Genomic DNA, 23,910 nt, shown 5'->3' with positions numbered 1-23,910 from the left:
ACGAAAAGACCAGAGAGAGGGACTTGTCCTAATTGACTGAGGTAAGGTATTCCACAATTTTGGGGCCGTGACCAAGAACCGGCGGTCACCCCAGGAAGCAAGTCTTGGTGCGAGGCACCACTAAATCGTTGGAAGTAGTGGATCGCAGTAATCTGGAGGGACGGTGGGGAATCAGCTGTTCTTTAAGAAACTGAGGTCCTTGTTTATGCAGTGCCTTATATACAATACACAAGGTTTTGAACTTAATCCGGCTTCTGATTGGGAGCCAGTGATTGCTTCTGATTGCATTGGTCGCGGACTTGTATTTAGGAATTCTGGCCAGGAGTCTTGCTGCCGCGTTATTTATGGTCTGAATTTTGTTGATTACCCTAACCTGAGCATTAGCAAAAAGAGCATTACAATAGTCCAGTGTGGACAACACTAGGGAGCTAACCAGGGTTTTACCGGCACTTTCGGGAAGGAAGGGGATGATTTTCCTTATCAAGCGTAATTTATGAAAGGCTGAGGACGCTATTTGGTTAGCATGGGATACGAAATTGAGGTGATCGTCAAAAACCACTCCCAGATTTCTTACCTTAGAGGCAGGTGTGGGCAGAGTTCCGAAAGATGTGGGCCACCAAACGGGGGACCAGCTTGGGGTGAGCTGTCCAAATATGACAACCTCAGTCTTCTCAGAGTTGAGTTTTAGACAATTGGAGGCCATGCAGTCTCCAATTGCCAACATACCTTCTTTAAAACTCTCAGCCACCTTGTCGCCATTATTTTTAATGGCCAGGACTAGCTGCGTGTCATCTGCATATGAGGTTAGGCTCATCCCATATGCACAAATGATATTGGCTAGGTCCGACACGTAGATGTTAAAAAGTGTCGGACTCAGGGATGAGCCTTGTGGAACCCCACATGGCAGAGACAAAATGGTCGATTGGAACGTTCCCAAGGTTACAGCCTGAGTTCTTCCTGACAAAAAAGATGCCAGTAGATCTTTGGCTGTTAGTTGAATGCCCATTTTTTCGACACGGTCGACCAAAATCGAATGGTCGACCGTGTCGAAAGCTGCAGATAAATCTAATAGCACTAGTACTGCAGTTCCTCCTTGATCTCGAATGACTTTAATGTCATCCGCAGCTTTGATCAAGGCAGTTTCAGTGCCATGGAACTTACGGAACCCAAATTGGGTACTATCAAGTAGGTGGTATTACTCAATGAATTCAGATAGTTGCAAATTCATCGCTTTTTCTGCGACTTTTGCCAAGAATGGGAGACTGGCAATTGGTCGATAATTTTTCAGATCATCCTTGTCGAGATGTGTTTTTTTTAGTAGCGGTTTAAGGAGAGTTTTATTGTGTGTGTTCGGGTAGATCCCTGATCTAAACATAGCATTACAGAATTGGGTAATGACAGATATCAAGGAATCAATGACTGTGGGAAGAATTTTAAAAGGGCAAGGGTCTAAGGCAGAGCCAGTTTTGATTGTGGTGATAATGTCGGCTGTTTGGGCCTCTGAGATGTCGTTGAACTGAGTAAGTAAGGACGCAGGGGGTGTAGAATTTTTGGTATCTGTGGGGTTGTTGGTGTTAGCAGAAAAAGCTGAATAAATGTCATTGACCTTTGTGAAGAAAAAAGTTGCCAATGCGTCGCAGAGGGATTGGGAAGGAGGGAGGTTTAAATCAGGGGAGTTCCCTGCTAGCTGCTTGGTGGTGTCGTAAAGTTGTTTGGTAGAATTCTTAGCTTGCTCTATCCGTTCACTAAAATAGTTCCTCTAGGCCTCGGTGATCATAGCTTTGTATTTGGCAAGCATCTCCTTATAGGGGGTTTTACTTTCTTCGTTATAAGACTTCCGCCAATGCCTTCTCCCTATTCCTACAGAGTTGTTTCTGGTTCCTGAGGTCTTCAGTAAACCATGGAGCAGAGGGGGCCGATCCATTTCTGGTCACATGTTTAAGGGGTACCAGTGAGTTCGTAGCAAGACCCAGCCAATCCTGGAATTGCTTAGTGGCAGTGTTGGGATTGGTGGATAGTATAGGCTGGGAGTTATAAAATAGAGTTTTTAGGCTTGAAATGTCTATGTCTTTCCAGGCCTTGAAAGGTTCACGACTGGGAGTAGATGTATTGACAGTTGGGGGTTCATGGGTGGTAATTGTGCCTAAAATTGCGTGGTGGTCCGACCATGTGAGTGGGAGGATATCAGTTATACAAAAATCCTCTAGATTGGAGAAGATGCCGTCCAAAATATGACCACCATCATGGGTGGGGGAGTTGACCAATTGAAGAAGCCCAAGGGTATCCATAGCTGATAGAAGGGAGGATGTGTCCCTATCGTCTAATTTCTCTAACTGAAAATTAAAGTCACCCAGTACTGTTAAAGATTCGTCAAGTGCTAGGGATTCCAGGATGGTACTTAGATCGGCAAGGAATCCTGAGCGTGCTCCCGGTGGTCTATATAGGAGTATTCCTCTAAAATTATCCGAGGGGGATAATTTGATGGCGAATTGCATGGCTTCACAAGAGGATGAAAGAATTGGGGAAGTCCTAACAATATATGTGTCGCGAACAATAATAGATAGCCTGCCCCCTTTTTTGCGTTGTCTGTCCTGTCTGTAAACTTTATAGCCACTTGGGACCGCAATGACTAAGTCTGTGTCAGATGTACTGTCCATCCACGTCTCGGTCATGAACAAAACGTCTATATTCCAATCCTTTACCAAGTCTGCCATGTCTTGTCTATGTTCTCCAAGTGAGCGAACATTGGTAAGTGCTATTGTGGTCCTCTTTGGGTTTTTCTTGTATCTGGGGTTGGTTATATTGTTTACCAACGGTATAATGATCTTACAATGGGAACAGATATGCTTGGAAGGTCATGGGGCGAGGTCAGGGTCAAACTTAGAACAATTACGCGTGAGGTGGGCGCAAGTTATGCAGCATAGTGCTCGAATATGGAGTACTAGGAGCGGAGCCATCTGGACTAGGGGTTACGGCCCTGGGCCCGGTCCAGTCGCGGACGGGCGCAGACGGGCTTGCCTTTGGCGCGCCCTCGGCACGCCGCCGGCACGCCCGCTGCGCGGACGGGAGGTTGTCATCTATTTATACGTTATGGAGGAGGGCAGGAGGCGTCCTACAGCTGGACCGCTACCCTTTCCTCCCACTAAGATGGCGGCTAGCCCTCTGACTCCCGGCGTCAGCGCCTCAATCGGCAGCGCCGGTAAAGAAATCGGGTGCAGGGAGCCTCGGTGCGACGCTAATCTCGCACACAAGGGTCGGGACACTTGGTAAATAAAAACACAAACAAGTTAAAATACTTACAACTTTAAAACAGTTTTACCAGCAAAATACACTTTGAAGCATGAGGGATAGATGCAAGAACCCCCGGCTTCCGCCTCAGGGGAGAATGCCGCATAAATATGGCTCACGTGTCCGATTGTCTGCTTTAATCATCCCTATATCACCCCCTTAATAAATGCATAGTTTTGTTATGGGTAAGTGTAAGAAATGGGGGTTACCCAAATCTCCAAGGGGGTAGCATGGCATCAAGCGGGCAGGCCAAACTTCGAGGACATGTGAAGCATTCACGCAGTACCCACAGACGACACACCAATCACACCACAAAAGAGTCACGACACCACCTTTGGTTGGAAAAAGATTAAGTTTAGTGATGTCTCCAACCAGCAAGGTAAAAAGGAACAAAATAGTGGTAGTCACAACAAGGCGCCAACTGGCACCAGAGCCAAGTACTTCAGAGGGGGATTATTTACTTGGGACAAAAAGGGTTGAGTCCATAGTCCATACTGCAAGGAAAAAGGATGGTTAACTAAACACTCGACCTGGAGCCAATCTGGCGGGGCCAACCCAGGCTCTCATCCTCGGGGGTAGGCTGCAATTGCAAAATCCAACATTATGCATAAATACACCTCATGCGTTGTAACGCCAATCCCCACCCCTGTAAGGAAAAACATCATAGCATTACAGCACATACTAGACAGGAGCACCTGCAAGAAACCAGTACGGCAGGCTCATTAACAAGGGGCATAAACAGGGGCCTGAAATAACTCGTCAGGCCAGCTTAGGGGGCACCCCTGCAGTAAAAGGGAACACCCAGATTTACTCCACCCTCCACCTACGGGTATAAAACAACAGGTAGAAAGGCACCTGGCATTCAATAATATCTGAGGTATACACCCTAGGCATCAAAGGTAACCTGGGAACATGGCTTTTCAGCCCCCAACCAGCAACATAAACTTTAGGCAGTGCGTTGGCAACAACTCTTCCTGGGTCACCTTAGAGGAGACAATATCCCCTGGGGCATAGAACCATAGGCCTACAAACCTCAACATAGGGTAAACCCTCCTCCGGGCATAAACATATAGATTGAATGTTAAGCCTATCCTCTAGGGGCCGGAGCATCTGTACATGAGCTTCACGACCTGACTGGGACCCTATGCACCACAGGTAACAGGCAACCATTAGGCATCTCTGTCAATTCACTCTTCAGGTGGCTACCCACTCCAGGGTCCACCTATACGGCCCGAACTGGAAGCACCTACAACCTTGTGCCCTATCACGAGGTGTCTTAAGTGTACAAGTCACGGGTGGGGGCGAGCACCGACCCTGTGCCCCGCTGCCCTCTCCACCCTCTTCATAGGCCCCACTCACCGGTAGCTCCCGGGGATGTCCTTTGGGCTGTGGGCTCTCCTCCCGCTGCTGGCCCCTTTCTCAAGGAGGCCGGTCAGGCAAGGTGAGGGGAGGGGCAGGCACGACTCGTACCTCGACGCCCCCTCCCACTCGCTCCGATATGGGTGGGCACAGCGGGGCTTCCCTCTTCCTCGTGGGAGCCCCGCTAACAGCTTATCTCGTCACCCGGGATCTCCCAGAAGGGCTGCAAGGCTCACACATTACTGGGACATCAAGCCGCTCAGGTCGGGAGGCGGGACTGGCACCGACAGTGTGCCCCGGTCCCGCCTACCTCACCGGCCCCTCGCGTGGGCACAGACCGACGGGGTGAGCTCTCGCTCCGGTCGCTTCTTCTTTGGCGGCGGCGCTTGCACCGACAGTGTGCCCCGGCCCGCCTCTTCAACCAGCCCTCACTCTCTCTGGGACACAGACCGGCGGGGTGGACTCCCGCTCCGGTCGCTTAATCCTCGGGGCTCCCCCTTCGTCCACGGGGGCCCCTCACCAGCGCTTCACCCGGGTCCCCCTCCTACCTCACGGGGACCCGGGGCTTGGATTCAGCTTCTCCGGCCTTCCCGGCCGACAGCCAATCCCTGCGCGGCCTTCAAAGGTCACGGCCGCGCAGGCCAATCCGTGCGCGGCGGGGGCGGGCCGATGACGCGGCCTGGCCCCCCGTCACGTGATGCGGGAGTCGGCGGCCTCAGGGCCGAGCGCGGCCCTTCCTTCACTTCGGCGGCCCTCTCCTGGTACCGGGGGCCGTCACAACGATCACCACAGCAGTGGGGGAAATCCCCACGACAGCGCCGGGCCGCGGCGGTGATTTCCGGTGGCAATAAGGGGTAGGCTCCCTTTTAATTAATTCTCCACATCGGCAAAAGCGCGCTTCCTCCAACGGCGCTAGTCACAGGCTGCCAGAGTCTCCTCAGGAAACAGCGTTTTCCACAGCGCTCTACTCCTCAAACCACGGCGCTATTCACAGCGCACTGCTCCTTGCGCCCATACAGCAGCTCTGGGGCAGATTAGCGCTTCTTAATTATAGCGCTTCCTAGGGGGAGCACAGCAGGCCCTCAGAACAAAGTGCTTTTCTTCCCACAGCGCTGGGTAGACAGTCCAGGGCTTCTAAGGACACGCAGCTCCTCCCAGTCCAGCGCTTAAGGGCAATGCAGCAGCAGCACTTCCAAAGGGGGCCACAGCTTCCTGGGGGCACCAATCTCCCCAAACAGCGTCTGGCAGGCACACCTCACGGAGGGGGGGCGAACAGTTCCACAGCCAGCCCCAGGGGCACACTCCTCACCTCCTGGGGGGTTCAAACCCACAGCATTCCTCCTCTATTGGGCACCTCTTTTCCTCAGCGCTGGCGTAGTTCAAGGTCCCACCGCGTCAGGGACCTAGATAGAGTCCTCCCTTGTCAGGGGCCCATAGGGACAGCAGAGGGGGGGTTTATAGGGGTGCAGGGCCCAGCTCACAGGCCCATGTGGCGGTAACACCTCACAGCAGGTCCCCTCTTTTCCTTGTCCCAGCGCTGACTGACCTTCTGGTGGCACTTCTCCCTATTTATACCCTCCTCCCTCACAGAGCCAGCACCTTCCGGAATGTTGGCAAATCTGGCCTAAACTGGTTCTAGGGGAGGGGGTGAGCACCCTGGGTGCCAGGCTTTCCCTCCAAAAGCTAGGGGTAGCTGGGTATTATTATCTAGACCGCTGACCTAACGCAGTCAGGTGGCACTACCCAGGGCCATGGCATCCATTTTAAGAACACAGTACATTTTAGTCAGGTACATTTTTAAAATGGGGATTGTTTTCTGCACACCATTTAATAACATTTAATCTCACAACAGGGCAACTCTTACCACACATGGTCCATACATATTTAATACCATGGGGGAGTCATTCAAATTAGGGGGGGCAAAAAGCGAAAAATTTTGGGGGAAAAAAGCCAAGTCCAACAGTAAGTGTATAGAGTTTTTAACTCCCTGGATCCATCATCTCCCCGGATCATCCCTGAGCAGTCCCTCAACCCACTGCGAGGGCTGCCTGCCACTAGAGTATTCTCTGGATTGGGGTTCACAACGTTTTGCCGTCATTTCCTGCACTTGCTATTTAAATGTAATCATCTATACAGGATGGGGGCGGGGTGATTATACAGTCTTAATTATAGGGATCTAGGTAAATACTTCACATAGGACATATTGGGTCAATGGAGACTTTTTATCATGGGGTGATGCCCAACGGTACTCTAGTTTATGACTTTTTCAAGCATTTATCAAGTGTAGATCTAGTTTTTTTTAATCATGTACCTTTGTAGCAAGGAGTAAGTTCTAGCCGATCAAGGTACAGCTTAATAACTGTACTAAAATGCGGGGGGGAAAAGTGAAATATTTGTTGGCAAACTATGATTCACTATTAAGAAAGGAGAAGGCTGAAATTGCCCAGAGCTTTTCCCAAAATACTAGAGCGCTTTAACAAGCTGGTAAGATAGCCAGGTGGGTCATACATTCACATAGAGACTTTTAGGCTCCTGGTACAAATACCAGTAAATATGTATCATAAAGGTGTCAGCATGGATTTTTATTTAATAACGTAATGAGTTTAGGCATAGTTAATCAGAATAGACATTATGAGATCATACGCATTGCATCTGGTATGCAACATAGTTTGCACGCCTGTTTTGCAAGTTGCACAGAAAAAAATACACTGTGCCCCTATATTCTGCTCAAAAGTATGAGAGCCGGACAATCTCATCAGTGAACCATTTACCCAGTTCAGGATGGTTATGAGTATCCTAGTTACTGCAAATAGGACCGGGAGGGTATTTCCAAAAAAGAACAGGATGGCCTCATACACCCACTGGATGTCCTGCTTCATCAATGGCCATCCCACACTCGCCAGAGAATACTCCAGTGGCAGGCAGCCCTCGCAGTGGGTTGAGGGACTGCTCAGGGATGATCCGGAGAGATAATGGATCTAGGGAGCTAATAACTCTATACACTTACCCATAACAAAACTATGCATTTATTAAGGGGGTGATATAGGGATGATTAAAGCAGACAATCGGACAAGTGAGCCATATTTATGCGGCATAGGTCAACTTGTTTCAGGCCTGTAAAGGCCCCAAAAAAGGGGTCAGGGGCTTTCCTCAGTATCGAAATCCTAGTAGTCCCTATGAAAACCCTGGGTTACAAGTATATCAGTGCACCGGAATCCATACGATATCGGTTCCTAATCGCAGGTTATGGCAAAATGGTTTGTTTTGCTCTTTGTCAATGGCAGGGTCCTAAAGAGACAAAAACATGTATTTGCAATTAAAATATACTGTACAAACAGTTTACATAACAGTGACTGGGAATTATTTCTAAAAATGCTGGGCCAACTGGCAACTGTTGGCTGTGTGAAATCATGCTGTGCCATTCTTGAGACCGCACAGCAAATAATATTAAGTAAGCATGTTTGTGTAGTCTCAATCATAAAACGTGCGATGAACACAAGGTGAAGGCATGACTTTGTGGAGTTTGCGCACACACACCAGACATCTCACTCTATCTCTTACCCTAACTTCAGGAGAATTACACCTCATGAAGGCGTGAGATGAGGGGAGCCTTGTAGTCACACAATTTTTGGAAAAGAGGGTGACAAATAAATAAACCAAAAAGTAGAGTTATCAGCTGGGACTTAGTGCTGCCTACAAGGGGGTGAATGCGCCAGGGTGAACGGTCTTACTTCGTCAAAGGTCTCTCTCTCTGCGGCAGCAACTAGTTACGCGTCTCCCCCCAAACCTTTTAGCCATGCTAAAAAACAGCCACACTGCTGAACAACAAGGCTAAAAGATATTGGTCAAGGCAATAGCTCTCCCATAGGTGAGACCGATTCGCTTTGCCACATCTGGTTAGGTTTTGTTACCATACCTTCACTTTAACTGTCTTTTCTTATAAACATTACTTTTAATTTTTTAATCATATGGGAGAGCCACATGACATCACACTGCACTACTCTTCACAATTTACGACCCCAGTTCTCAGCCCAGTAACCCAGATAGCTCTCAACGTCCTATGGAGTGAAAATGTGGAATCCCCCATGATCCCCATATTGTTAACTATAGTTTTTAAGTGAATTTCAGGTCTTTTTTTAACAATAGGTTACGGTAGTATAAACAATCCTGACCACAAATTCAGCTTAGCTCTAGGTTTTTCAATTAATTTGTATTTTTTTGTGATATATTACATCTAACTTCTTTGAATTTACTCCCTCTAATGCCTTCAACCCGGGGCTATTGCTGTGGTCTTGATACTTTGTAAAACTGAGCCCCCTTCATGGAAAACAGAAAGAAAAATCACCAGGGACTCCAATATGAAAACAAACACACTTTGTCACAATTATTTTATACAATTAGCTGCAATAAACATATTTAACAGTTCAAACATCGCAGTTATTTTTAGTTATCCCTTTTGTTAGACCTAGTACCATTGGCGTGAGTCTCTTTTCCATTTTTTTACTGATTGCCTCCACAGTTTGATATGTTTTGCTGGTTTAGATGCTTTGGGCACTGTGCCACTGCTATTCAGTGCCACAGTGCAAGTGCTCCCTGTGTTAAATTGATGTTTGGATTGGTGACTCCATGATTGACTTATTTGGTTTATTATCAGACCCTAGTATCGTGTACCACGTGTGCCCCGGGCTTGTAATTCAAATGCTGCTGGTGGGCTTGCAGCACCGATTGTGACACACCCGAAGCAGCCCGTAACTCTGGCCTGCCACTACAGAGCCTGTGTGCAGTATCGTGTTGCCATGTCGACTTGGTAAGTGAACCCACTTGCCAGTCGCTAACCCATCCCTTTTCTACATATCAGACACCACTAAGGTAGGCCTACGGGCAGGGTGTGTTGTATGTAAAAGGTAGGACATGCCCTGATGTGTGTGGCATGACCTGATAGTGAATTACGACCTATTCCGTCTTTCACTATTGCAAGGCTACCTGTACCCATAGGCTAGAACGGGAAGTTTGATTATAACATCTTATAATTCTAGCTGACTCAGGGGACGAGGTAGAGATTCGATTTTAGTATACCTGAACTCAGAATGATAAAATGTATCCTTTAGTGAAGTTGGTTTTTACAGTCTGTGTTTGAAAATACCACTTTTAGAAAGTCTGTATTTTCGTACCTAACCATCCAGCCTGCCTCTGCTAGCGTGTGTATTGTGTGTCTGGATTTGTGAGTGACAGGGACTGGGGGCTCCAGGAGACAGGATGAGTCAGCACTAGGCTGAATAGGGCGATCTACCTTGGGAGTGGTGGAAGTGAGTCTCCTTTCCTGACTAGAGCTGTGCCTGCCTTCCACAATACTGGCTCCACCTCCTGTTGTGCGACCCTGTCCAACTCTGACAAAGGAAAGTGAGTCCTGTAAACAAAGGGCTCCAGGACTGCACAGAACTGGTTTTGACTAGGTAAAGGACCCTCTGCCTTCAGAGGACAAAGGATTTTTGAGTATAACTATGGGGACCCAGACCCCAAGAAGTTAGATCACTTCTGGGAACACAAGATAAACCTTTGCCGAGGAGAAGAACCAAAGGAAGCTGCAGGAGTTTGGACTGCCCCTCTGCCAGTGTGCTGTTGTTGGGTTGGCCTGCAGTGGTGTCTTCATTGCCGAGGAAAGGAGAAGGAACTCTTACAGAACTTTCATCGTCTTGCAGAATATTTCTCCAAGGGCTTGAACTGAGCTTGCCTCCTGTTTGAAGTCTCAGGGATACAAAAGACATCACCCCTTCTGTTTTCTTGCTTCTGGAAACTTGCGGTTTCAGCCGTCATGGAAGGAATCTGCAACACCAACGCCAGCGAACGTCGCTGTAACCTGCATCGAAGTCATGAGCGCTGCTCCGACTTGTACCCGTAGACCGACGCCTGCAGCTGTGCCGTATCGACTCCGAAACCGACATCATCACGGAGCCGATCCTCGACAAAGGTGGCCAAGAACTCATCGACATCATAAGGAACTGTGGTTTCAGCGCCATCGTAACGTCCCCTCTTCTCCGGTCAGGAAGCAATGAACCGATGCTGCAACGCGCCAAAGACACTGCATCCCCAGACGCCGTGAGCTGTCTTTTTTTTCGCTTTCCAAGGTACTGTTCTGTGGGTGTCCGTTTGACTCCTGACCCAACACTGCGCACCTCGCAGTCGGTACCGTACTTTGGGAACTCTTTGACCTCGACATCGTGATAACTCCCGATGGGGTTATTTGTTGCTAAAGACTAAATAAGTGAATAACCTATTTTTGAATTACTTCTACCATCGTGAAGTATTAGTTGTGATTACAGTATTGTGCATTTTTGTCGTTTGTGATCTTGTGAAAAGTCTATGTAAAGAATACCTATTTTTATAAAACCCGGTGTGGTGTCAGTCTGTAGTGCTCACAAATGCTTAACACACTGTCTCAGAGATAAGCATGCCTGATCGTACCAAGCTACCAAGGGGGTGAGTAGGGGTTATCCAGCAGTCAATCAATCAATCAGACATTTGTCGAGCGCACTTCTGACCCGTGATGGTCTCAAGGTGCTGAAAGGGGGGGGTGGGGGTGGGGGAGATGCTGCTACTGCTTGAACAGCCAGGTCTTGAGAAGTCCCCTGAAGGTCAGCATGTCCTGGATTTGTCACAGGTGGATGGGGAGGGTGTTCCATGTTTTGGCCATGAGGTGGGAGAACGATCTTCTGCCGGAGGTCGTTCGGTGGATGCGTGGAACAGCAGCGAGAGCGAGGTCAGTGGAGCGTAGCTGGCGGTTCAGGGTGTAGATGGTGAGTCGTTTGTCGAGTTATGTTGGTCCGGTGCTGTGGAGTGCTTTGTGAGCGTGCTTGAGGAGCTTGAAGGTGATTCTCTTGTTGACGGGGAGCCAGTGCAGGTCTCTCATGTGGGCAGTGATGTGGCTGTGGTGGGGGATGTCTAGGATGAGGCATGCGGAGGCGTTCTGTATTCGTTGAAGCCTTTTCTGTAGTTTGGCCGTGGTTCCTGTGTAGAGGATGTTGCCGTAGTCCAGCCTGCTGCTGACGAGGGCCTGGGTGACTGTTCTTCTGGTTCCGGTGGGGGTCCATCTGTAGATCTTGCAAAGAAAGCAGAGGGTGTTGAAGCAGAAGGATGAGACGGAGTTGACTAGCTGGGTCATTGAAAGTGATGAGTCCAGGATGAACCCAGGTTGCATGCGTGGTCGGTGAGAGTCAGGGCAGCTCCCAGCGTGGCCGGCCACCAGGAGTCGTCCCAGGCAGATGGGGTGGAGCAAAGGAGGAGGACCTCCGTCTTGTCAGAGTTCAGTTTCAGGTGACTGTTCTTCATCCATTCAGCGACGGCCTTCATTGCTTGGTGGAGGTTGGTTTTGGCGGTGTCTTTGGTGAGGGAGAGGATCAGCTGGATGTCGTCGGCATAGGAGATGATGTTGAGGTCGTGCGATCGGATGATGTTGGCGAGGGGTGCCATGTAGACGTTGAAAAGGGTCGGGTTGAGGGATGATCCCTGGGGTACGCCGCAAGTGATCTTGGTGGCATCGGAACGGAATGGAGAGAGGTGGACTCTCTGGGTTCTGCCGGTGAGGAAGGAGGTGATCCAGTCCAGGGCTTTGTCGCAGATTCCTGCGTCGTGGAGGTGTGCGTGTAGGGTGTGGTGGCACACTGTGTCGAAGGCGGCCAAGAGGACCAGGAGGATGATGGCCGCGGTTTCGCCGTTGTCCAGTGTAATCCCCTTTCCCTGACTTAGACGCAAGGGTCCCTATTTGGTCAAAGGTGTATACCATTGCCAACTAGAGAACATCAGTTCTAACACCTTTTAAAAATAAATGATTGCCAACACCCTATAGGCAGCCCAGCATTGCTAAAGTGTAAAAGTTTCCACAGTGTTATTCTTCATTAGAAATTGGGGACTTTGGGTATGAGGGGTGGGGAACACTCACAAACGAGGTTACGGGTGGCGCTTTACGCATTACAAAGTGGTTCACTGCCTCTCTGTTTTTTTCCACTAAAACAATGCACTGTTCTCAGCATTATTCTACTCTTGGACAGTGCCTGGTGCCCCTCCCAAGACCAACTCAGCCCCACCAGTAAGAATAACTCTGCTCTACGGCCAACAACTGCTCCATTGGGCAGGGCCAATTAGGTATATGTAAGGCGAATTAAGACAATCATAATAAAAGGGGGAAAAACTGAAAAAATCATGAAAATGTAGTCGTGATTCAGCGATTAGAAAACCAGAAAACATTCAGAAATTTCCCAGTCACGGTGTGCAACACCCCATAACTCGTGCTACCCGCCATTATCAATATACCAATTTGCCAATTATACAGGGGGGGGGGAGAATTACAAAGAGCAAAACAAAGTGGATGACGTCACTATAAATAGACCCTCCGAGTATGGCCCACTGATATATGTAACACAGCTGTGCTAATAAAAGCATATTTCTACATTTACTACAGTGCAAAGATGAAATCTCATGCTATAACCACAGTACAACAAAACTGATATGAGAAAAACACGAATTACTGTCACGCAGGCTACTTATTATCCCAACTTTGCATAAGGAAACAACCATGCCAATATCCATTGGGTCCTAAATGTGATTTTATCTTGCGGCACAAACTTGGAAGTGAATGCAGTTTGCAAATCTCAGGTTTTCACGTGGGTTTTGTCTTTCTCTTTTATTTTCTCCCAGCCTTGCTCATCCCCAATGTCTAAAAACCTCATTATTTCAAATTCCCATTCTTAATACAGTTTTTCAGCAACAGCTCTTTAAAATTTTCAAAAATAAACTGTGATACAAGCAGCACAGAATTCCCCCAAAAACAAGAAGTAATTCAGTTGGTGCTTTTCAAGATGAATACATTGAAATGTCCATTAAATATTAAACTCACCAAACATCTGGTTTTTGGGGTCCATTTTGAATTCCAATTCCTTTTGAAGGTTTATAGGAGAATCTAAATAGCGTTCCTCACAACTGGAGTCTTTTGCCAATCTGCTTCCGGGCGGGAGGCTACAACCATCCCCACCGGTTATCTGTAGAGGCCCACGTTGAACATCAGGCGATGGTAAACCAGAACATCTTTTGTCGAGTTGCACACCGTCTTGGAGGGGATTCTGATAAGCATATGATGGCTGGCATGGTGTAGTCTGACTTACTGTCGTAGTGCTAGAGGAGGGCCCAGACAGGATGTTAAAATGTTCTGAAGATAAAGAAACTCCTTAAACGAAGGGATAAAGCGAAGTCAGAAGCATCCTAGCATATAGAGAATATAAATGCAAACTGCTGTTCACATTTAAACTGTGGTGTTTAAACATCACAAATCATTTTGAATATTCGCGTAGCCGTTAGTAGCACGCCTTTGTCACACTTGTATTTCTTAACACTATGTTAAATGGCTGTAACCCTCAGCACCCTAAGCCCACGTCATAGATGACTGATGCTTTGCTCTAGTGCCAAGTAGTGGCGAGTGATCTGTTCTGGTATTTTGCAGGAGTTGCACCTGCAATGTGCTGGGAAATGTAGTTTGAAGTTAGTGCTTCCAAATATTTTTACATTGAAATTTTAGTTACCCATTGGACATGCGCTTAGCAAGTAGGGGAACTATGGGTGGAGAATCAGGGGGCGGGAATAACCGAAGATAGGGTCAGTGGGCGGAGTCAGGGGTGTGGCTAGAAGTAGCAAAACATACCAATTTTTTGTACGTTTAGCATTTCACTGACAAGTTACAGCTTATAACGTTATTTAGTTCAAACAATGGATAAACATGTGTATTTGAGGTTTAATTAAGGAAAAAGCAAACACTCATAGGGAATACAGGTTTATGTAAAGCGTGCAAAATATAAGCAGGAACAACATGTTACCTTAATGCCTTTACTCTCATTGTTCAGAAATCCATGAGTATTTTTTGTTTCAAACATTGAGGACATGAATACAGGGCTCCTCCTGTACACATGTGTTAAGCAGGGCTCAGAAGAGAAAGGGACTCTTCAGGAGAATCTAGACTCACGGAAACCCACAAAGGCTCCTTCATATTCATGTCAGCCAGCTAGCTGCTCAATCATAATATAGCAAAAAGAACTACTGGTGGACAGAATGCAGAATAATGTCATACATTTACCCCAGTACAGAGATCTGGGCCTAAATCCATAGTTTTTTGCTCACCATGCCATTCCAGTTTGGACCCAGCCATATGCAAATCAGTGTTGATGCTGCGTCCAATGGGACAGTCCAGCCCGTACTGCCAGGCCAGGTCCTCCCTGGATTGGAATCAAGCATGCTAGGACCCGTTTTGAGCTTTCAGCCCACATCAGCCATGATAGCTATATTCCAGTGGCATGGAGAGCACAGGACCCGCGTCTGGGCATACCTGTCCCACTCGGGGTGACAAAAGCAAAAAGAACAACTGATGGGCAGAATGTAGAATAATGTCGTACATTCACCCCAGCACAGAGATCTGGGCCTAAATCCATTGTTTTTTTGCTCACCATGCCATTCCAGTTTCCTCTTCTGCCTCATCACTTCTCCTGCCCCGTCCCTTCTCCTGCCCCGTCCCTTCTCCTGCCCCGTCCCTTCTCCTGCCTCGTCCCTTCTCCTGCCTCGTCCCTTCTCCTGCCTCGTCCCTTCTCCTGCCTCGTCCCTTCTCCTGCCTCGTCCCTTCTCCTGCCTCGTCCCTTCTCCTGCCTCGACACTTCTCCTGCCTCGTCCCTTCTCCTGCCTCGTCCCTTCTCCTGCCTCGTCCCTTCTCCTGCCTCGTCCCTTCTCCTGCCTCGTCCCTTCTCCTGCCTCGTCCCTTCTCCTGCCTCGTCCCTTCTCCTGCCCCGTCACCTCTCCTGCCCCGTCACCTCTCCTGCCCCGTCACCTCTCCTGCCCCGTCACCTCTCCTGCCCCGTCACCTCTCCTGCCCGGTCACCTCTCCTGCCCGGTCACCGCTCCTGCCCCGCCACTGCTCCTGCCCCGCCACTGCTCCTGCCCCGCCACTGCTCCTGCCCCATCACTTTTCCTGCCCCATCACTTTTCCTGCCCCATCACTTTTCCTGCCCCATCACCGCTCCTGCCCGTTCACTGCTCCTGCCCGTTCAGCACTCCTACCCCATAACCGCTCCTACCCCATAACCGCTCCTGCCCCATCACCGCTCCTGCCCCATCACCGCTCCTGCCCCATCACCGCTCCTGCCCCATCACCGCTCCTGCCCCATCACCTCTCCTGTCTCATCACTTCTCCTGTCTCATCACTTCTCCTGCCCCGTTCACTGCTCCTATCCGTTCACTGCCCCTATCCGTTCACTGCCCCTATCCGTTCACTGCTCCTGCCCTGTTACCGCTCCTGCTCATGACTAATCACCGCTCCTGCCCCGTCACTTTTCCTGCCCCGTCACTCCTCCTGCCCTGTAACTTCGCCTTTCCTGTCTCCTCTTGTGTCCCGTCACCGCTCCTGCCAGTCAATTCTCCTACCCCTTTACTTCTCCTGCCCCTTTACTTCTCCTGCCCCTTTACTTCTCCTGCCCCGTCACTGCTCCTGCCCCGTCACTGCTCCTGCCCCGTCACTGCTCCTGCCCCGTCACTGCTCCTGCCCCGTCACTGCTCCTGCCCCGTCACTGCTCCTGCCCCGTCACTGCTCCTGCCCCGTCACTGCTCCTGCCCCGTCACTTCTCCTGCCCCGTCACTTCTCCTGCCCTGTCACTTCTCCTGCCCATTACTTCTCCAGCCCAGTCACCTCTCTTGCCCCATCACCTCTCCTTTCCTGTCGCCTCTTCTGTCCCGTCACTGCGCCTGCCCAATTCACTCTGTGTAGAACATTGACAAATTACACAAGGGGGCAAGTTCCCCACAGTACTCCGTTTGGGGAAATCTCCTCTGTTATGCCATCCTCTTTCTTGAGCTCGCCCATGTGCTTCTCCCCATTACTTCCCCACAAGAGGCCTCCGTGTTCCTTTTCACCAATCCTTGAATTGCTTTTTCTCCTTCCTTTCCTTTCTTGCTTTTGTGTCCCCTTCAGCTCTCTCCATCTGTTGCTCCTGCGTCCCTACTGTCTTGCTGCCGTGCCCCCCACCCTCCCGTTCGCTTACAAAAAAAAACACACCTTTGCACATTCATTTTTTAGTTACCTGGTACAACTTGGATCAGTAATAAAAAAAGGTTTTTAAAGCAACACGTAATTTTGTAGGAGCTCACATGTATGGTGCGTGCGCCTATAAATATACACAGGTGGCCATGTCGAAGGCTTTCGTATTACTATTTTTTTACTTTAGCCTCCCTGCATTAAATCACTGATGCTGGGAAGCGTTACTGAAAACCATTGCCATTTATTATGTCTCACACAGGCGAGACCTAACAGCTTTGTCTGGCACATGATATGCAAAAATGAAGGCAGCGGACGGGGGCATTGTCATTCCAAAGGGGTTAATCAGCCTCAATCGGAATGACAATGGGCCTGCCCACAGTCTGTGAGAGCTCAGGGAGGGGCTGCTGCAGCCTCTGGAGCTCAACAGAGAAGTGCGAGCCGCAGCAGGAAGCTGGATGAAAAACTTATCGTTTTAATAAAGTACAGCTATTCTTGCCGTCCCGGGATGCTTCTTTGAAAGAAAGAAGTAGGGGAACGGACTGAAATATTTTTTTTAAGTAGGGGCACGCCGTGCCCTTCCGTCCCCGCCCACTTCTACCACTGATTACAGGACATGCTTTGTGATCCACTTTTGTTTTCTCAACCGATGTGGGATTAGTGGTGGGATTTGTATCTCAAAACGTTTTTTTCAGAGCTTTACCAGAATGGAGTTTTGAGCTTGAACGTGAATTAATATTTTAAAAATCATTACAAAATACGTCCTAAAATCTGTACAATTTATTTTAACCATGTTTTATTAATTTTTCAAGAAAGAAGCACTGGTTAAACACATTGGTCCTGTCATTGCATGTTACAACATGTCCTTATACTGCAGCATGCATGGCTAACGCCCCTGCAATAAAACAAACCCCCCCTCCACCCCTACATGTGCGCTTAAGTGAATGAGTGTTGAGGGGGGGGGGGGGGGGGGGGGGGGACACCTGAACCTACCGGCCCAGAGGAGGGGGGAGGAGAGCAAGCCCCCACTGTTGCCGCCACCGCCAGGAGTCCACTCGTTCAGCCTACAGCGCCGCCGCTCCGGGACTACATCTCCCGGCGGCCCTAGCGGCGGCGCTGCTTCTCACACACCAGGGAAGCGCCAGGAGGCGCCTCAAAGGAGAGCTCCGCTCGGCGGAGCGCGGGGGACACTTGAACCTACCGGCCCAGAGGAGAGGGGAGGAGAGCAAGCCCCCACTGTTGCCGCCACCGCCAGGAGTCCACTCGTGCAGCCTACAGCGCCGCCGCTCCGGGACTACATCTCCCGGCGGCCCTAGCGGCGGCGCTGCTTCTCACACACCAGGGAAGCGCCAGGAGGCGCCCCAAAGGAGAGCTCTGCTCCGCGGGACGCGAGCGGGACGCCGGGCTAAGCCCGGGCAAAGGGCGGGCCCTCTGTGGCCCTCAGAGGACCCGAGGAGGACGGGACGGGCCACCCCACTTGGCTCCATCAAAGGAGGAGGTACAGAGACGTGTAATCCTTCTAATCTTTACCGTTTTGAACTGCTTACTGTTGTTTCCGGGGTTTTGTTTCCCATTTACTATGTCCGTTTGGGAGGAGCTGAATGCCCTGTGTGGCACAAACTATGTCCCGGATGTATCAACCCCCCCCATAGCGGGCAAGGACACTGACCAAATAATCTGCACTCCCCAGGATGTACCTTTATCCCCCGAAACAATCCTCTCTCAAATCAATACACTGCCCCGGGGCTTAACCGGTAAAAGTCATCATGACGAGGAAATAGACAATACCAATCAGAATCTATCAAATACCGATCAAATGTGCTGTAGCCCCTCATTATCGCCCCCCAACCCAACCTTATTAACGTCGGATAAGGCTGGGACTCGAACAAATGACTCTGTATCGCCCTTTCAATCGACCCTACTGGCTCAAATCGAGCGATTGCTAAACTCTGCTTTATCACCTCTGGTTGCAAAAATCAATGATTTGAGGGACAGGTTGACCAGGATTGAAAAAACTGTAACAAGGACCTATCCACTAACTGAAAATACTGATACACCCATACGCTCTACTCTCACTACCAACCACGAAAAGCCTATGATCATTGCTCCCAGGAAAATTCAAACTTTTGTCTCCCCTCTTACAACACCCATTCCAAGTGGCCGCAATGCTACTTTTAATCCCGCACATGCCCCTCACAGAGTTCCTAGGATTTCTCAAGAAAGAAGGCATCGAATTGATCTACCCCCCGAAGCCGCCCCATACGTCACCGTTCTCTCTGGGGTCCCTGCACTCAGTCAGGGCAAACGTGAACTACACCAGGACCTGCTGAATAAAGCCATCTTTTGGCTCAAAAACAATAGACCGTTACCACCGGCTATAGATGGCGGGATCCTGAGCGTCAGGAGGGTGGGGTGGCTAGGTTTGCTGCCCAAAGATATTACGGGGGACTTGATATTAATTAAATTTAAACACAGGAACATTGCCCCCTATTTACGATCTACCCAGCCCAAAGTTGGAGATGGTCCCATCTGTATCTGGGGCCTGTATGACTTTTACCCTGGCCCCCGAGCACCGAATTATAATACCTGGTGAAAAAAGGGGACTCTGTGTATCTTAGGTTATTATTTTGATTAGGCGATTTGCTAAACCGCTTTAGCTTGTTTTAAATAGTCGGTTTTCTTTTAACCTTGCAATGAATTGTTGAGTTATTTTTGCATGTATGTATTTCTTTATTTTGCTTTTATGGTTTTAAACTCAGAAACCGAATAAAGCTTATTTGAATTTGAATAGGAGTGTTGAGCTCTAGAGTCTGCTGGGTTTGTGCAATGTGTAGTGGTTATGCATCGTACGTGATTGTGCCTATTTGCAGTGTTCAAATTGTGCGTTCCTTTCTCCCTCCATCTCCGGCATCACCGGCTGTGGGGAATTTGCCTCGCCGTCATCAGTTCAGTCAGTAGGTTTTCCCACGCCCTAGCTCTATCTATTTGGCCAATCCCTCTGCTCGCTTCCCGGAGGAACAGTCTACTTTCCGCCTGCCCATTTTTTTAGTTCATGTTTCCAGGAAACAATCCGCGGTCCCCCGGTGCCTTCCAATTCATAGCTATTTCCCTTTTTGCCAGGAGGTAGGCCAGGTCTTGCAATTTTCCCGTCACCTTTATTTTGGCCAGATGTGGGAACTATCCCAAGAGAAACTGTTTCGGGGGCGCTGGAGCACCTTGTCGATGAGGTCACCTACCACCTGCCTTATTTCCTCCCAGAAACGCTGCAGTGTGTGGCAGCTCCAAAACATGTGTATTATGTGTGCCTCTCTCACTCCACAGCGCGGACATACAGCCGTCTCCGTCCCAAAGTACTTCCTAATGCGGGATGGAGTGAGGTACGCTCTATGCAGCATTTACAAGTTGATTAGTTTAAAGCACTCCTTTCGGGACACTTTCAATGTTCATATCAAGTTCTTATCCAACTCCACTTCTGGAATCTGTTTCCCAATATTCTCTTCCCACTGTAATCGCACGCGCTCTAGCGGTTGCTGCTTGTCTCATCTGATCGCCTTATAGAGGCAGGAAATTGTCTTAATCCTCCCGCTGATAACACAACATATCTGCATCCCGCTAGCGCTCGGAGCTCCGCCCCTCCCACTCCCCAATGTTGCCTGATCCTTCTAGTGAGGGCCCGTGCTGCAGGAAATCACCTGCCGGCAGGTCATACGTCACCTGGAGCACTTCGAATGGGAGAAACATAGTGTCCTGATATATATCCCCATTACTTTCAGCCCTGCCTCCGCCCTGTCTTCCAACCCCGTCCAGTGCTCTCCCTGCAACAGCCCTCTGAGTGCCCTAATGGGCAGGTCCAGGGAGCAGGAGATATTGGTTACCACCCTTCTCAGATATCTCGCCCAGCAACTCACCACCACCTTAATTTCCGCTGTGTCCTCTGACCCATTCCTATGCACCCTAAACATGATCCCTGCCAGGTCCGGGTTTTCGGGCGCATTGGGTATCGCTCCCTCTCCAGGTTGCGCCCCGCTGCCAACCATTGGATCAGCCAATACAGCTGGGCAGCTAAATAATACCCTTTGAAGTCTGGGCCACCAATCCCCCCTCCGTCGCGGGTCGCTGCAAGGAGGCTAATGCTACTAGTCTGCGTCCCACTCCCCAGATGAATGCTGTGATTGATGAGTCGAGATCTTTGAAAAATGCTCTCGGGATCCACACTGGAAGAGTCCCAAAATAATGCAACAGTCGCAGGAGCGCTACCATCTTTAAAACCGCCACTCGCCCGGCTACTGATCGCGGCAGCGTTCCCCAAAAGGCCATTGCAGGTTTCACTGATCGTACCGCTCTGCCCACATTACCCTCTAGGAGATCTATCGAGCTGTGGTTTATTTTGACTCCTAGGTATGGCAGACAATGGGGCTCCCACTTCAGATTCTCTAGGTCAGGGGGCGGGCGGCTATTGGGCTCAAGTGGATACAGACTGGATTTTGTTCAGTTAACTTGAAGGCCGGAGACATTACCAAACCCGGCTAGCATGTCCTGCGCGACTCAGGTCCCCCGCCGGGTCGCCGAGGAATAGTAAGACGTCGTTTGTGTACAGGGCTATAAAATGCTGCACCGTTCCCGCTCTTAGGCCTGCGTAGTGCTGTCCACTCCACGCTCTGCACGCCAGTGGCTCAATAGCCAACGCAAACAGGAGGGGGGAGAGAGGGCATCCTTGCCTCGTACCGCTCTCCAGGTACTGTCTGGGCTAGATAGTTCTCCCAGTGCGCACCCGGGCTGTGGGAGACGCATATAATAGTTGCACACACGCAAGAAAGCCTCCCCTAGACCCAACTTATCCAGGACCTCATACAGGTAAGGCCACTCTAGGCTATCGAATGCCTTCTCTATATCTACTGCGAGCACTGCCGCCTTCCGTTTGTCGTACTCATTTGCGCCCATGATGGCAAGCAGTCGCCTGATATTTATGGCCATGTTCTGCCCCGGGATGAACACCGTTTGGTCCGCGTGAACCAAGTCTTTCATATGAGGCAGGTCTGGTGGCTCAGAGTACTAATGCATCCACTGCAGGTTCAAATCCCGGCGGGTCCACTCACCCTTTCATCCATCTGAGGTCGATAAAATGAGTACCATTGAGTTGGGTAAGAATAAACATCTGTTATTCAGCACCAAAATACCTATGGGTGAATGTGCGCTTTACAAATACACGTTATGTATGAGGGAGTAGACGTTTCGCCAATATTTTGCTCAGGATTTTATAATCCATGTTGAGCATGAATAGCGGCCTGTAGCCAGTAAAATCATGTGGCTCTTTCCCTGGTTTAGGCACCGGTACTATGAGGGCTTCCCTAGTGCTCTCCGGAAGCATGCCTGCCGCCTGGGCCTCCTGTTACACAGGGAACAATCTGGGCACCAGGTCCTCCGTATATGTTGTGAAAAACTCAGCCGGCAGACCGTCGGTGCTTGGGGTCTCGTTCCGCACCATGCCCTTGATGGTGACTCATACTTCCCTCTAAGTAATGTATGCTCCTAGCTCTTCGCCTCTTCAGGGTCCAGCCTCCTCACCTGTAGGTTTGCTAGGTATTCCCTTGCATCAGCCTGCCTACCTATCTGTGACCGCTTATGGAGCCTAGCATAATAGCAAGCAAATACCTCATTGATCTTCAGCTGCGTTTAGTGCCTGATCCCTTCCTCATCTTCAATTTTCACTAGTGGCTAAGATCTGCTCACCGGATTTGCCAGCCATACCACGAGCGATCCAGACTTGTCCCTCTCCGCATGCAAACGCTCTAGAAATTTCTTGTAATCAAAGCATCTGAATCTCTCAATATGTTTGGCCCCTCCTCCTTAGCCTCTAAGACCTCATGTTGGAGCTTTGGGTGCTCTGGTCTTGTGTGTTCTAAGGCCCTACGAGTGGCTTCTGCTCCTTCCACTTCCCCCAGAATGACACTCCTAACCCCTGTGCACGTGTTATGCACTGGCCCCTCAAAACCACCTTAAAAGGCATTCCACTCAGTGTTCGCTGTGGAGGCCGTTCCAGCATTAGACTCAAAGTAGTGCGTTATCTCTCCCCTAATCTTTAGTCGAAGACCTGGTCTTCAAGGGGGTCCGGGCGGAGTCTCCATGTAGGAATTGCCACCGTCGGCTGCCTCCAGTTCAGGGAGAGGAGCAATGGGTTATGGTCCAATATTGTGCGTGCACGATATTCCGCAGCAGCAGCTGTGCTGTGGACTTCCACCAATTCCAAAAAGGCGTCGAGACAGACATGTACATCATGCATTGCTGAAAAGTAGGAGTAGTCTATCATGCAGGTGTAGAACCCTCCAGGTGTCTATCAGTCCCCAACTCTGCCTCCAGGTAGTGAACACCTGCGCAACTCGCGCTGCCTGGGAGTTTCGCAGCGGGGGAGAGGATCCATCTCGAGAGGGGTCGTCTACACTACTGAAGTCTCCTCCCACCAAAGTATTGCCCGCTAGGTACTGCGCCAGGCGGTGGCTCAGCTTCGCAAAAAAGGCCTGTTGCTCTACATTAGGGGCATATACATTGACTATATGTATTTACGGGACCTCTAGCCGCCCCCTGATGGCTACAAAGCAACCCCCTGGGTCTATTACAGAGTCCAGTAGCTGGAATGGGACACCCGCCTGAATCTAAATTAGCACCCCCGCGCATATGCCAAGAAGGTGGCGTAGAAGAGCTGGCCCCTCCACCGTCTCACAGTACAATATAATGGTGGTCATGGCAGCAACTTTCTTTTACAAAAGAATAATAGAAAAGCATTCACCACTCCTGCTTATATATGATGCTCAAATCAGATTTTTAATTCTAAAATTGAAATGCTTCAAATGCAATATAAAGTCAAAGCATTTCTTAAAGGCAACACAGTTGCTCAAGATAGATAGCAGTGCGATAAATATTTACATTGCTCTTGGTGTGAACGAAAAAAGAAGGAGGGGTAGGGTAAATGGTGGTGAATCTGTGGGTAAAAGACAGAGTAAAGGTATAGTGACATATATAGATCATAGCTACATGAAGTTAAACCTTTCCAGCCTAACATAGGTCAATTGTTCCTGAATGTGAACATTGCTCAAATGCACATGTTATTCGTAATAGTCAATCCTTAGAGCTTGTGGTTGGGTTGCAGGTTGTCAACGTTTCGACCCTTAAAGTTGATGGTGAGTTAATCCTCAAGTTAGGGTCTTCGT

General features: G+C 49.4%; 1 protein-coding gene across 2 annotated transcripts in view; it reads right to left on the bottom strand.

Annotated features, from left to right (window-relative positions):
- Positions 1–23,910, bottom strand: part of CPAP (centrosome assembly and centriole elongation protein) — a 354,772-nt gene that overhangs the window by 233,799 nt on the left and 97,063 nt on the right. For both annotated transcript variants that reach the window (XM_086935221.1, XM_086935222.1), the window contains one exon: positions 13,538–13,864. In XM_086935221.1, the coding sequence (XP_086791347.1) occupies positions 13,538–13,864 (327 nt within the window). The remainder of the gene's footprint in view (positions 1–13,537; positions 13,865–23,910) is intronic.

This window comes from Lissotriton vulgaris, chromosome 8 (genome assembly GCF_964263255.1).
Source record: "Lissotriton vulgaris chromosome 8, aLisVul1.2, whole genome shotgun sequence".
In the NCBI taxonomy this organism is placed as follows: domain Eukaryota; kingdom Metazoa; phylum Chordata; class Amphibia; order Caudata; family Salamandridae; genus Lissotriton; species Lissotriton vulgaris.
This window is presented reverse-complemented; position numbering and strand designations above follow the sequence as displayed.